The following is a 15,733-nucleotide window of genomic DNA, read 5'->3' as shown; positions in this document are numbered from 1 at the left end:
AAATGTTAATCCATGCGTTTATGACCTCAAGGTTAGACTATTGTAATGCTCTATTGGGTGGTTGTTCTGCACGCTTAGTAAACAAACTCCAGTTAGTCCAAAATGCAGCAGCTAGAGTTCTTACTAGAACCAGGAAGTATGATCATATTAGCCCGGTCCTGTCAACACTGCACTGGCTCCCTATCAAACATCGTATAGATTTTAAAATCTTGCTTATTACTTATAAAGCCCTGAATGGTTTAGCACCTCAGTATTTGAATGAGCTCTTGTTTCATTATAGTCCTCCACGTCCGCTCCGTTCTCAAAACTCTGGCAATTTGATAATACCTAGAATATCAAAGTCAACTGCGGGCAGCAGATCCTTTTCTTATTTAGCGCCCAAACTATGTAATTCTTCTAAAATCTAATATAATACACTTCTAATATCCAAATCCGTTAAAGGATTTTTAGGCTGCATTAATTAGGTAAACCGGAACCGGAACCGGGAACACTTCCCATAACACCCGATGTACTTGCTACATCGTTAGAAGAATGGCATCTACGCTAATATTAGTCTGTTTCTCTCTTATTCCGAGGTCAACGTAGTGACCAGATCCAGTCTATATCCAAGTCAGAGGGTCACTGCAGTCACCCGGATCCAGTATGTATCCAGCCCAGATGGTGGATTAGCACCTAGAAAGGACCTCTACAGCCCAGAAAGACAGCGGAGACCAGGACTAGAGCCCCAGAGACAGATCCCCCTGTAAAGACCTTGTCTCAGACGACCACCGGGACAAGACCACAGGAAACAGATGAGTCTTCTGCACAATCTGACTTTGCTGCAGCCTGGAATTGAACTGCTGGTTTCGTCTGGTCAGAGGAGAACTGGCCCCCCAACTGAGCCTGGTTTCTCTCCCAAAGTTTTTTTTCTCCATTCTCTCACTGATGGAGTTTTGGTTCCTTGCCGCCGTCGCCTCTGGCTTGCTTAATTGGGGACACTTCATTTACAGCAATATCATTGACTTGATTGCAAATTATTGCACAGATATTATTTAAACTGAACTGATGACATCACTGAATTCAGTGATGAACTGCCTTTAACTGTCATTTTGCATTATTTACACACTGTTTTCCTAATTAATGTTGTTCAGTTGCTTTGACGCAATCTTTTTTGTTTAAAGCGCTATATAAATAAAGATGACTTGACTTGACTATCAGTGTGAATGCTGTATTTCTAGCAATATCAGGATGTACTGTAATCAGCATACATGGTTCATTATTTATTTTTATTACTCAAATTATTCTTATTGTATTTTTCTAGTGCTCAAATAAATCACTTATACGATGTCTAAGATTCTGTCTATTGTTTTATAATTGAAGAACAATACAGTGGTATGTTTAATGACTAAAATAGTTTGTAGAACTACTACAACTAGACAGTCTCAGAAAAAATGTTGCAGGAATCAAAATTTTCATGGTTTTTTTTTCAGATTTAAAATAGAAACTCATGAAACATGTGACTTTCAACCCATTACTTTTCTGGACTGCTTTCATGTATTTTTATATAAAAAAAATAAATAAATAAAAATCAAGGCACTTCAGTGTCTATAACTTTTTATCTTTTTGAGCACACAGAAGTCAGGAACTGTTGCAATTTTAAGTTAGGTAGGGCATTTTCAGTTTTGTGTCCCATAATGGGGGGTGCAGGTTAACAGGTTAAATGTGTCGTGCTCGAGACCCAGGCTTCTTGTCCATTCATCAGCTGCGACTCCACAATTGGATACTATTATGCGCGTCTCTTATTAAGAGCAAAAACTTCTGATTGGCTAGAAATGTTAGTTTGGTTGAGGGTGAAAGCTGTGCATCAACAAGTGTTTTTAAATGTAGGACGACTATCTTTTTTTTTCCGCAGCCAAACTCTGCATGCCGGAGATCCGGCACGGTGCCGGAGAACTTTAAGCCCTGATTAGTTTTCTCGAGCACAACGTGCATAAACACCTGGTTTTCTTAATTTCTTACACCAGGTACCAAAGTCTTGCCATCTCTGCCTATTTCTTCGATCCACGCCCAGCACCATTTATTTTTAAGTCGTTTATGAATTAGCAAGTCTTCCACAGGCTTCATAATCTTACTTTCCATCCTGCCAACTATGTTTGCTTGCTACTCTCCAATGTGCCATCTCCGCTCTGGCATCTATGCTCGGTTGCAGCCCTCAACCACACATTTTCCAAGACCCGCCCCATTCTACTTCTGTTTGACTAATAATATTAGCTTGGTTAAGAGTGAAAGCTGTATCCCTCTCATAACCATTGGTAGGCAAACTCATGAACATTTTTTTTTTGTTTTTTTTTTTAAAGCAACACTATGTAAATTTTGTCACTCTAGCAGTTAATAAACAGAACTGCACGCATCCCACGGAAGAACATTCTAACCGGAGCTACTTCAAGTTTATGTCTATGACAATTCATGCAGGTATGTGTTACTCCGCAGTGGTGATGACCCTAACAGGCTACAATAGTCCAAAAATAATCACTTCTTAAAAATGTACCGTAGTGATTTGGGATAAGACAAAAGGGTGGTTTGGTAGATGAATTAATGATGTACTCGCTCATTATATACATTCTGCAAATTCTGAACACAGAAAAAGTTACATAGTATTGCTTTAATATAGGACTATCTTCTTTTTTTTTTTGCAGCCAAACAACGCACGTCGGAGATCCGGCACGGTGCCGGAAAACTTTAAGCCCTGTAAACAAATGTAACGTTTTTCCACAAAGTTTTTGCTGTTGCTGTGTATACATAAATTGTGGGGAAAAAAAATTATCTTGAAAAAAGCTTGCATAAAATATAGTTTTGTGGGAATCATCCTCAATCTTTACCTTTGTAAAACAATTATCTTTATTTAAAATGTCTCAGGTCTTACTACTTCTCCTTTTGTTATAATGGGATAAATAATACCAGAATGTATGCTAAAATTTTTAGATTTAATGCCCTACCTAAGCCCTTTCACACTGTGATTCCGGCAAATACACTGGTAATGTGTCCCGGCATTTGTACCCGGGTCGCTAGATTTTGCACTTTCACACTGCCAGTGATTACCCGGAATATGTGCGTGCGTTCACAAACAACCCATAAAGGTCCCGTAAAGAGACGTGATATCAGGGTGTGACATGTAATGTACAAGTCGAAAACGCTAGGCACGTTAACTTTCACTTAAGCTGGCTTCTCAGCTTTGTTACAGTTTGCACATATTTTTTCATCGCGAACGTTGATCTGCCTTCAAAACACGCTAAAAGAGTCGCGCGATAACGTGCGTCATGACTACGACACGGCATTAGTTCTGGCTTTTGTTCACACAGCGCTCGTTCCGGGACTGAACCCGGCAATGTTACTAGGTCCCCGACCCGGGTTCAATCCCGGAATCAATCCCGGGACGTGTTTGCTTTCACACAGAAGTCGACCTGGCAATGTTCTGGCAATTTGCCGGGTCCGACGTGCAGTGTGAAAGGGGCTCTAGAATTTTTTTCACCAGCCGACCACTGTTCCACTTTATGATGTAATAGTGTGGCTAAACAGCAAATGTAGTACTTAAACAACAAGAGGTAAACGCAGGTCTACACAGAAATATAACAATAAAGATGGCACCAAACACAAGATGATGCTGTACAGTGCCAAGTTTTGGAATAACACAGGGTTTATCTCAATCATCTCCCTAGTTCAGTGGTCAGGACACTGATCAGGGAGTCGGCCATTTTAAGGGCGCTCTCAGTCACAAAATCATTCCAGTGCACTGAAACATTTACTCCCTGAAAAATCCCACAATGCAACACAAAACCTAGGGATGCTCCCTTACCAGAAATTGTTACATTTCAGAAGGGCGAAGCAAACCACACGAACCAAACTCGCTAAATATAATGACACGCGATTTGAAAAGACAAACCATTTTATTAGTATATTTCAGCATAAACACACTGGTAATGAATACATGTAGTTAACATTTATCATTAATATTTGGCTGAAATGTTGTAAGAACATGTAACAGAATAATTGTGTTTAAAGAGAATAAAAATAAAATCAAAAAGAGATTGATCCTGCCTGTTCTTGATTAATTCCAGTAATGTCATTCAACAATGTTTTCCGTTGACGTTGTACATAGTCATGTCACCGGAAATTGAGTAATCAACCAGGGAACTTTCAGTGAATTAGTGTACACGATATACTGATTCACGAGCTCGGGAGATGGGAAGCTGATTGAGATGCACCCACAGTCTATGCATTGCCTTCCTCTGATCCCAACATTAAGAAGGAGGGGTGGAACCTTCTTTTTAATGAAGTTCCAGACCACGTCAGTAAAAACTTGGTCCTTTGTTCACTTAATTTTACCGTGAATTCATTGACAAACATGGCACAATTCGATGCAGGATTTTCAGAAATATTTAAACTAAAAGTCAATGCTTTGCCAACTATATTGGATATGACAGTAATGTCGCACCACACAAGTGTGATTACTGTTTTTATTATGTGCTCACTATTGCTTTGTCTATTATTACAGATTTTTTGATATGTACAGAGTTTTTCAATGTTTTTTTATCCAAATCATAGCACCATTCATCTATTTAGGACGTAGGCTGTCAAACATAAACAACAAGCCAATCACACCAGTGGGCATTTACTTATGATTCTACAATCCTCTACGCCTATTCAAGCTGAGGGTGTATTCACACCTGTCTTGTTTGGTTCGATTGAATCAAACTCAAGTTCATTTCCCCTCTTGGTGCGGACCTTTTTGGCAGGTGTGAATACAGCATGTGCACATGGGTGCGGACCAAACAACCGTTCCAAGACCCAGCTGAAGAGGTGGTCTCGGCCTGCTTCCAAACAAACTTTGGTACAGTTCGTTTAAGGTGTGAATATGACCCGACCTCGATCCGACCCAACTGCAGAAATCACGCTCCGAAACAAACAGCTGGTGCATATAGTGCTGTTATTTGTGTCTCAGTGGCTAAAATAACTTGTTTTTAAACCACAATGCTTAAAAACACATGCAAATGGGTTTGCACAGCAACGTGACGCGAGCGGGCTAAATAGACTAAAGCTTGCCACAAAAATTACAATGACTATGCTGGGAGAAAATAGTAAAGAGATACTTGAATTATTTACTAATAAACTAGTGTTTTATGAGTCAGTGTTGCAATGAAGTAGATGATCCTGACTCCCCATCTCATCATTGGACGTGACTTTAGAAAGAAATTCATCTATACGGTAGGGCTGCACGATTAATCGTATTGTAATCTCGATAACGATATCCACCTTTCTCGAATTATTAAAAATAATTGTCACGATATTGGCCGGCTCGTTATTTATCCTGAAACGTGTTTTTTTAATTTGGCATTTGTGTTATCTTGCATTGCTAACAATCTTCACTAGCGTTCATGCTTGTGGTTCCCAGATTTGAAGAGCTTTAAGCCCCAAAACAGAGCTTTTCTCCTTTAAGGATACTTCTTCTGCCCGGTGTTTTTATTTAATTTGTGCAATCTGGCAACCCTGTGCGTGCTCACTGATGGTGGAACAAATGCTGATGATAATATGAAAACATACGAGTTTAGCGATCTGAGCGATCAATTGAAATACTTGTCCTGGTTCTCCAAAATGTACGCAAGAAGCATGGGCATTGCTAGGCTTTTTTAGCGGGGCTATAGCTCCATAAACTGCACACAACTTCAAGATCGCCTCAGAGTCAGTCCTCTTAAATTTCATATGAAAACGGCGGCAGACCTGCCCGTCTTTCAGCGTGCTCTTCAATCAGCAGACCGCGGCGGACTCAAACAGAAACAGAGGACCAGGGTTTCCCACACATTGATTTATTTGTGGCGGGCCGCCACAATATCAAAACTGACCGCCACAAATAGATTTTCCAAAAGGCTTTGACTTCATTGAATAAACATGAGCACTGCACGTTTCAAAATCAAAAACCAATGCGGGTGTTTTTATATCACTGTATTTCAGAAGGAAACCGACTGTATTTAAAAAAAATTTCGATTTCATTTTCATTTCATTTTGCATGTAATGCTTGATAAGGCAGCGTTTGTGAGCTCAGCACTGCTTCGCAGCCGTTACCGGAGAATTCTGTATCTCTCCCGCTCTTAAAGTGCCTCCTGCTGGCAGAAAATGAATTTGCATATGTATGTATATATGGGGGCGGGGGAGTGCCGCCACAAATAGAGTGTAAGGCTGTGGGAAACACTGGAGGACACAAGGTGTGTTTATCGATAGATTGTTAGAATATCTGTATCTGTGTAGTTCTTTGTCATAAATAGAGTTTACAATAAGTAACGAGGGAGCAATCGGTTTCCCATCTACTGTAAAGTTTTCGCGCCGTTCACCGCTTATCACACCACAGCTGTTTCCTCCAGCGACAATCTAGCCCTTAACACCTAGCCTATGAACGCATACTTTAATTATAATTAAGTATACTTACATTTAATTATACTTACTTTATACATACACTACTGTGCAAAAGTCTTAGGCACGTTAGTATTTTCACCCCAAAAGAATGGTGTTCGGACAGTTATTTATATATTTTGCTGTGTGTCTGTTTGGTGTAGAAACATTTAGTTTGTCTCAGTTTCATCTATTTCTTCATGTAATCACAGACAGATTTGATTATGGTGAGATCAGATCTCCATGTGGAGCACTGGCTGTTGTCCGACTGCTTGTGCATAAAAAAAATCTCACTAGATAATTATTAAAATTAATGGAAAAATTAATGTTTGGAAATGTAAACTGATATTTCCTACTGACACACTACAGCAAAAGATATAAATAACTGGCTTAAAACCCTTTTTGGGGGTGAAAATACTAATGTGCCTAAGACCTTTGCACAGTACTGTACTTTACAAATTACATTGTTGCTACTGTATAAAGAATGACCATACAGTCATCACAGAACTGATTAAAGACAGTGACAGACAGCACTCATTTAAACTAAATATCAGAGTGATTGACAGAGATACAGTAGAAACTATACAGAAGTATCGGTTCAGGCACTGTTTAGGCACCGGTACCGTTTTAAAAGTATCGATATGGCACCGGTATCGCAAAAAACCCAATCGATACCCAACCCTCGTCTTTGCTGGTCAAAGCTGGTCAGAAGGCTGGTTTTAAAGGGGTTTTGACCACTTCCTTAGCTGGTCAGGCTGGGAGACCAGCTGGAACAACCAGCTTGACCAAGCTGGGAGACCAGCTTAAACCAGCTAAATTTAGGCTGGTTTTAGCAGGGGTTTTTTTTCAGCAGGATAGAATAATCGTTATTAATAACTGTGATTATAATTTTAATCAAAATAATTGTGATTATCAGTTTAACCATTATCGTGCAGCGATAATATTGTTCACAAATCTGTCTAAATCTGTGTTAGTGAGCACTTCTCCTTTGCCGAGATAATCCATCCACCTCACAGGTGTGGCATATCAAGATGCTGATTAGACAGCAGTATTATTGCACAAGTGTGCCTTAGGCTGGCCACAATAAAAGGCCACTCTAAAATGTGCAGTTTTATCACACAGCACAATGCCACAGATGTCGCAATTTTCGAGGGAGCGTGCAGTTGGCATGCTGACTGCAGGAATGTCCACCAGACCTGCAGCGCTTCTGTAAGCGGAGAAAAATATAAGTGTACATAAGTGTGTGTGTATATATATATATATATATGTTTATATATATTTATTTATGAATGTTGAGTTGTATATATATATATATATATTTTTACTTAAATAATAAATTAAGAAAATGAGTGAAAAACTGTGCAACAAGTAACCTAGTATGCAGAGTTTGAGTTCATTTTTGTGCTGCGCGAAAGGAAACCAGACGGCAGAAAGCAGCATCCTATTTTTCTTTAGGCTTATTTTACAAAAGCAAAGATTTGTTTTTATTGTGAATGTACACAAATAAAGGAAAAACTTTTACAATCCCGATTATCTTTATGACTAAAAGGGTTTGCTTCCACTGTTAGAGGGAAAAAATTCAAGCGCTTACGCTGGCCCCGCATGTGCGCGCACAGTTGAGCTTTGCTACCTTGATAATGCAGCCTGTTCATTATCATAATAAAATACAGTCAGCCAAACATATGAAGAAAAAACAACAACACACTGCTCAGTTTAAATATGTAGTAAAATCTGTGCCGTTAAGTATTATCATGTGATGTTATGCAAAATATTTTGTTTTACGTGGATACTGGAACGCGAGAAGTACATAATTTGGCATTCAAATAAATCGCAAAAATGGAAACACTTGACTGTGTGTCGAATGAGAGATGCAATGTTGGTTTCAGTTTCGTTATAGCTTAAATTAATTTGTTTTGGCTTGTCATTTATATTGCTAGATTCTTATATTTTTAATTCTTGTTCTTTTCTAAACACTGTTAATTGAAAGGATTTGTTGTGGAGTGAGGGGAACCAAAACAGCTTAGCTATGTTTACAGTGTTTATTATAATGTTTGTAAACATTTCTGAATGAAATGATAAAATGCAACTTAAAATGCCTATAGGCTAGCCTACGCAACTTGGGCCAAGGTTTTGTCATAATTACAACATCGTATGACATTGTCTCATATGATGCTTATTAGTTTCTTCATATTGCAGTAGTATCTGATAACACAATCAGTAAAAAAAAAAAAAAAGAAAAATTAAAAATTGCACTGCGAAAGATCTCCCTGATTAGCCTGTTTTTGTACTTCCTGTTTTTCCCTGATTAAGAGTGTCGTGACATTCAGCCAAGTATGGTGACCCATACTCAGAATTAGGTGCTCTGCATTTAACCCATCCGAAGTGCACACACACAGAGCAGTGAACACACACACACACACTGTGAACACACACCCGGAGCAGTGGGCAGCCATTTTATGCTGCGGCGCCCGGGGAGCAGTTGGGGGTTCGATGCCTTGCTCAAGGGCACCTAAGTCGTGGTATTGAAGGTGGAGAGAGAACTGTACATGCACTCCCCCCACCCACAATTCCTGCCGGCCCGAGACTCGAACTCACAACCCTTCGATTGGGAGTCCGACTCTCTAACCATTAGGCCACGACTTCCAAACTTTGAGAACTTCTGTCCAATGAATGGATGACCTTGTGTGGTTTTGTTTACTATTTCTGGTCCACTTGCAAAAAAGGGCAGTGTGAAAGCAAAACGCACCAAACAAAAAAATAAAAATAAAAATATCAACATTGTATTTGGTCTGGACCAAAGCAGGTGAACTAGCGGACTTTCCTGGTATGAATACACCTTGAGAGTTCCGATGAGAGGGTCAAAACAGGACAGAAAATAGCCTATTACTTCTAATTTATGTTTTTTTTTTTTTTGGTTTGTTTTTTATGTAAAAATCTTGATAACATTATAAGTGGACCTCAAAGAACAGTACAAACTAATAAAAAAAAAAAAGGCAGTTCATGACACCTTTAAAGAATCTCTTGAATGTATGATTCGAATGTATGAAACTTTATTTGAATTACTTTTAAATGGTGATTTGCTCTAGTTTGATCACTACCATAGACATCAATGTTTGTATCTGAACTATAAACTTTTATCCCAGTATTTCTGTGATAATATGAATGATTGTAACAAATTATATTGTGTGGTTGAAAAAACAGTTTTCAGCAGCAGCGTGAACGGCAGCACGAACATAGATTTGAATGTTTCAGTATCACTTTTTCAAAGGTTTAATAGACACAGGAAAATCGTAATTTCGCAATCTTTTAACAATTAATCATGCATCTCTACAAGGTGCCCACATTTGCATCTGACAGGCTTATCTTAACATGCACGAAGGGGGTAAAGAGTTGGGAGGGGGGTTAAGAGTTAGAACCTCTGCGTAACATCAGCATGACAGGCACAAAGAAGACCACCTTCCTCCATCAAGCTAAGCTTTAGGCTAACTCTTTTCATTTAGCAGACACTTTTATCCAAAGCGACTTACAATAGAACAATAGAAGCAATCAGACCAACGAAAGAACAACAACAGTATACAAGTGCCATGACAAGTCTCAGTTAGTCTAGCACAGAACCCATAGCTATGTTTTTTCCCCCCCAAAGAATAGGATAGACAAGAAAAGGTAAGTGCTAGTATTAGTTGGTCAAGATGAGAAAAAGATGAGTCTTTTAGATGTTTTTTGAAAAGGAGTAAAGACTCGACTGTTCGAATTGAGATTGGGAGGTCATTCCACCAGCTTGGCACAGTCCAGGAAAAGGTCAGTGAGAGTGATTTTGAACCTCTTTGGGATGCCACCACAAGGCGCCGTTCACTTGCAGAACGCAAGCTTCTGGAGGGCGCATAAGTTTGAACTAGTGAGTTTAGGTATATTGGTGCTGTGCCAGTGGTCATCTTGTAGGCAAGCATTAGTACCTTTACAGCCTTAGAACATGCCCAGTCATGTTACGTTTCCGCTGTCATCCTCAAGCCGCCTTTCCACTGCACATGACATTCGGACACGATTGTCGCATTTCTCCCTCTAGTTGCAATCGCACAAAACTTTCAAATTCGTTGTGCAGCAACCGTTAACTCGGCGTATTCACCATGGTAAAATTAATAATTTTAATGAATATAATTAATGTATGAATGCATCGTCACAAATCAGATGACCCCTCCAAAAAATAAAAAAAAACAGGAGGTTTTATGGGTCTAATCAATGTTAATAATGATTTAATAATTATAAAATAATTATTTCTGCGATAATTATTCTAAAGCACCATTTTACATAAATAGTGTTTAAAGAATAATGTTAAAGTGAACAATATAATGGTAATTCTGACCTCGCGCCGATAGTTTTGATTAGAATACATCACATCCGGTCGGGCGGTCGCATATGGCCTGGCCGTAGAAGTTCAAATATTTGAACGTATTCGAAGCTCAAATCGAATCCGAAATTTCCGCATACGCATATGATCGGAACTCCGTGCTGCTCCCGCACTACTTTCCATTGGAAATGAATGACTTCCGGTCTGTTGCTTGTCATTCGTCGGAGACAGTGGAAAGGCGGCTTCAGACCTCAGGGCCTGCAAAATGCTCACTTGATCAATTTTTAAGTGAAATAAGAAGTTCTAGAAAAGAATCAGGACAAATAAGACTACATGCAGATACCTTTAAATTACAATATTTAAAGAAATATTTTTTTTTCTCTGTGAAACTACAAAAAAAGTACAGAAAATGCTCAAGAATAAAGCACAAGGTAAGAGAAGGAAAGCTCCTCAACTCTCATCAACCATAAAGTCTCACTAAACTGAAAAAAGTATATACATCTAAACTTTGCAGAAGTACTATATATATTAAATTTTTTTAAATGTTTTTAATGAAGTCTCTCATGCTCACCAAGGCTGCATTTATATTCTCAAAAATACAGTAAAGACACTAATATTGTGTAATAAAATTACAATTTAAAATAACTGTTTTCTATTGTAGTATATTTTAAAATGTAACACTCCTTTGATGCTGATTTTTCAAGTGACAGTAAAAAACATTTATAAGATTGTCAAATAAATGCTGTTCTTCTAAACTTTCTTTAAAAAAAAACAGCACTGCTTATTTTATTGCCTATTCCTAAAATTCTTAAAAAAAAAAAAAATTGCAGGAAAAATATTAACTCATTTTATATATTTCATTATAGTCACTTTTAGACAAGAAATAATCCAGTTAGAGAAAATAATTGACATTACATTTTCAGTACCACACAACATATAAATTTAGTTAACACTACAAGATATGTTTGTAAACGTATGCAGATCTGGGGGGAAAAGCAGACATATTAAAAACTGTGTATATTCAAAATATTTTGCTCATCACTCACTGTAGATGTGGCTGACTTCGTAGTGCTGGACTGATTAAAGCGTAACTGGAAATCATATTCCCCAGGATAGTCTGTGGTTGAGGGCACTACAGTGGCAGGAGGTGGGAGGCTGTCCACAACTGGGGCTACATCAGGTGCAGGAACAGCAGCATCAGTGTTCTCCGGGAGATCCAGGTCAAGGCCATCTGGAAAATGGCCATCAGGCAATGCCTGTGGTAGCAAGTGTTTAAATTTAGGTACAGACGCCTGTTTGATGCTTTATTCTGTTCTAAAGTTTTAAATTAGAAGCAATAAAATCCATGCAGCAATTAAGTTAAAACAGCTACTGGATCTCTGGTACCAAAAATCCTAAGTCATTTCAGTCATTTTTTAAAAAAACATACAGTTTAAAAAAAAAAGTGCGCATCAAGAAAGGTAAAGCACCAGCTTACAGCGGTAAGCCAAGCATCACTGTTTGTACGAGGCAGCTCCTTGATCAGCTCACCAAATCCTCTATGGAAGCAAAAAAAAAAAAAGATCAAAACACTTATTTTTATAGATGAAGATGCATTTCTGAGAACTGATCTGAAACAAAATATTTTTTGTTAAAAGATGTACATTAAAAAAATGTTAACATTTACATTAACAACTGAATGTATAACCAAGATTGATGTTTGTGACTAACGCAATATGGTGTAGTATGTGCTGCGATTTCATTGTATTGTTAGACCTCAAATAAAAGTTAGTCTGGTGAGCTATCCTTGTAACTCATCTGTGTCTGGACTTACAGGTCCCCCCAGATCTGCTCAAATTTGCCCTGGCTCATTGGCAGATCTAGCAGTTCCTGATCACCCATGGCCCAACTACCTGCAGCCTGCTTCACGGGCACTGGAGACTGTAGAAATAGAAAGAGAGGCAACACACTAAGACAAAAGCAACAACATATCCAATAAACAAACACAAAAAAAAGCCAATGTGCATAAAATATTAACAACACACTGGACTGTGAAACTGTAGCATTTACAAATGTCTACCGGAAAAAAAATGCCTCTTTGAACCAGAAAGACATCACGGATCAGAAAATATTTTTCCAAACTTTTTCAAATTCAAATATCTGTCATCCAAAGAATTTCAAAACACTATATTGGTGTCATTACATACCCTGAGGTTTGGTGTTCATTGTTAAACCAAATCCACCTAATAAGGACCAAACCCAACAAACTAACAGCAACTCGACATTAAAACAAAGAAAGCTGAAAAACTTGATTGCCATGTGGGATCAAATACATCTCGTGGAAAATACTGATAAACTAAAGAGCGTTAAGTGTGTTGATGTCCACATAAGAGGAAAGATTCACATCTCCGTGTTTAAAGATAAATCTGTTTCATGCTTTCGCATTAGGCCATATCTGAACATCGAGAAATCAATTAATATGAACAACGTATCAAATGGTGGTCAGATAACCCGTAAAATAAAAAAAGGCTTTTGTTAACATCAATCACATTTCGTCACGAGTTAAGAAAGGGGAAATTTTTCGTTGTTTGATAGCTTAACTTACATGAAGACGACTTTCAAACGTGCGTGATAATCATTCACCGTATCGATCTGGATCAATACCTCGCCTCTCAGTGAAACTCCTTTCCCAAATCTCTACACACTTGGCGCTTTCAGATCTTGAAAGAGCACACGTGTTGTTTTAGATAAGAAATAATTTACAGTTCACAGACTTACAGCTACTTCCTATTCATCACCGTGAAAAAGCGAAGACCGCAGTCACGTGGGAGCGGTCATGTGAGAGGCGCGAATTATCAAAGTGCATTTTTTGAATTCACGACCAAGAACATTAAATAAGAAATTAACAGATGGATGTTTTGTTTCGATGCTAGGTAGAGACCCTTTATATTGGGCAGTCGGCTAATATATGCAAAATAAATGTTGGTTACATACTTTTATGATATTATATAGATTGTTGACTATGATCTTAAATCATAATGTGACAATTGTACTTAAATCCTATATGTTTTTCCTTATTTCACTGGAAGAGTCTTTTAACTGATAGCTAGCATACACTTCTTATTTATTTATTTATTTATTCAAATTAAACGAGAAATCCACTTTTTGAAAATAAGATGACTTGTTCAAATCCAATGGCAGAAACACAAACAGGACAGGCCGCCATTATGGACTGAAAACTGAAGCAAAACGCCGAGAAATAATGGGAGTCAATGGCACTGAAAAACTTAACATAACAAAAACTTAACATAACTTAATTTTTTTCTGGCCGTCATATCTAAATATGAAAACAATTTTAAAATACATTAATGAGGATGACCGACGTTAAATGACAGAAAATATACGTCTATGTGTCGGTTATGCATGGCCTAATTACCCTTAGGAAAATAGTATTTTGTGACAAAATATTACTATAGAAGTACTATAAGACTACTATAGAAATACTATAGCTGCTCTAGGATATTATACAGGTATTACAGAACATAACATACTTCTGTGATGTTCTGTAATACCTCTATAATATTTTTAAGCTGCTATAGTATTTCTATAGTAGTCTTATCGTACTTCTGTAGTGTGTCCCAAATTACTATAGGCCTAGTATTCCTATAAGATTACTATAATATTTTGTCCCAAAATACTAAAAGATTCCTATAGTACTTTTTCGTAAGGGTATGTCCCCCACCGAATCGGCTTCATTAGCCTTCCACTTACGGTTTGCAAAGATACAATTATAAAATTACTGCAAACCTTTAATCTATCAATATTTATGTTCTATTATGCATTTTCCTTGTTATATGAATAACAGAAATTCATGAAATAATATATATATAGGCAGACACACAGTAATAAGATTTATTCAAATGTCGATTTTGACATTAGTGAACATCACCATATATATGATTTGGAAAAATAAATAAATAAATAAAATTATAAATGAGCATTTCTAAAGACAGTTCATCTTTTACATAGAATTTCACAAAAATATTAACTTGTTTTTCAACATCTTCAGTGAAAGTGCACACAGTGAACGTTTCAATGGCAAGAACAAAAACAATCTGTGAATGTCCTATTACAGACGGAAAGGTACAAAAAAAGATGTGCAATCTAGCAAGTGCAAACATGAACTATAAACAGTACTAAAATGGAAGTGGTGCCATAAGATCTCAGTAATTAATCAGACACCACCATCTATTGTGTGTGCATTTGTGTATGAGAAGTTTGTTTGAGCATGACCATCTTTGTTTGAACTCTGACCATCTTTCGGAAACTAGTGTACTACTAGCCAGCTACTAGCCAGTTCAAGTTTTGTATAGATTTCTAAAAACGAACAGCAAAACCTCTACACTGGTAGAGATTTGAACAAACAAACAATAAATATCAGTTCAAGTTTTGTATAGATTTCTAAAAATGAACAATAACTGATTGGAAGAACTGATCATTTGAACTGATTGAAAGAACTGATCATATGATGATTTCAGCAGCTTTCAATCCATAATGGCGGCTGCGCCTCCGCAGCGCCATCTACAGACTGTTACCCATAACACAACAGAGTTTCGCCTCTTGGGCTTCTATACTCTTTGGCCAGAGGTGGCACCGATGTTCTGAAATATTCGGTATCACTGGGCGGAGCCTACATGAATATTCATGAGTTTCCTGTTTCGTGTTAAAGCGACTCTGAAAATATTAGTGATGGACATATAGCAGCGGTGTACAAAGGAAAACAAAGATGCCCTAAGTGTGGAGGTGATCATAGAGTTGAAAATTGTGAAGAGAATGTACAAGACAAGTGCTGTAATTTTGGGGGGCAACATAGGGTAACATACAGTGGGTGTAATGTAAGGAAGAGAGCTGTGGAAATTGAACAAGTGAAAGTGGTAAACAACATAAGTTATTCAGAGGCAGTGAAGAAGGTACAAGAGCAAAGGAGAA

The 15,733-nt window shown here is 37.7% G+C and overlaps 1 protein-coding gene across 2 annotated transcripts in view; it reads right to left on the bottom strand.

Annotated features, from left to right (window-relative positions):
* The window catches only part of LOC109070898 (cellular tumor antigen p53-like), an 82,362-nt gene extending 68,782 nt beyond the window's left edge, over positions 1-13,580 (bottom strand). The window contains exons 1-4 of one of the 2 annotated variants that reach the window (XM_042760852.1): positions 13,350-13,580; positions 12,579-12,685; positions 12,243-12,303; positions 11,812-12,021 (exon numbers count right to left, since the gene is read on the bottom strand). In XM_042760852.1, the coding sequence (XP_042616786.1) occupies positions 11,812-12,021; positions 12,243-12,303; positions 12,579-12,646 (339 nt within the window). In that variant the 5' untranslated portion in view covers positions 12,647-12,685; positions 13,350-13,580. The remainder of the gene's footprint in view (positions 1-11,811; positions 12,022-12,242; positions 12,304-12,578; positions 12,686-13,349) is intronic. The other variant, XM_042760853.1, reaches the window with a different exon arrangement.
* Between the last annotated feature and the right edge of the window lie 2,153 nt (positions 13,581-15,733).

The sequence above is a fragment of the Cyprinus carpio genome, chromosome A7, assembly GCF_018340385.1.
Source record: "Cyprinus carpio isolate SPL01 chromosome A7, ASM1834038v1, whole genome shotgun sequence".
Taxonomy (NCBI): domain Eukaryota; kingdom Metazoa; phylum Chordata; class Actinopteri; order Cypriniformes; family Cyprinidae; genus Cyprinus; species Cyprinus carpio.
This window is presented reverse-complemented; position numbering and strand designations above follow the sequence as displayed.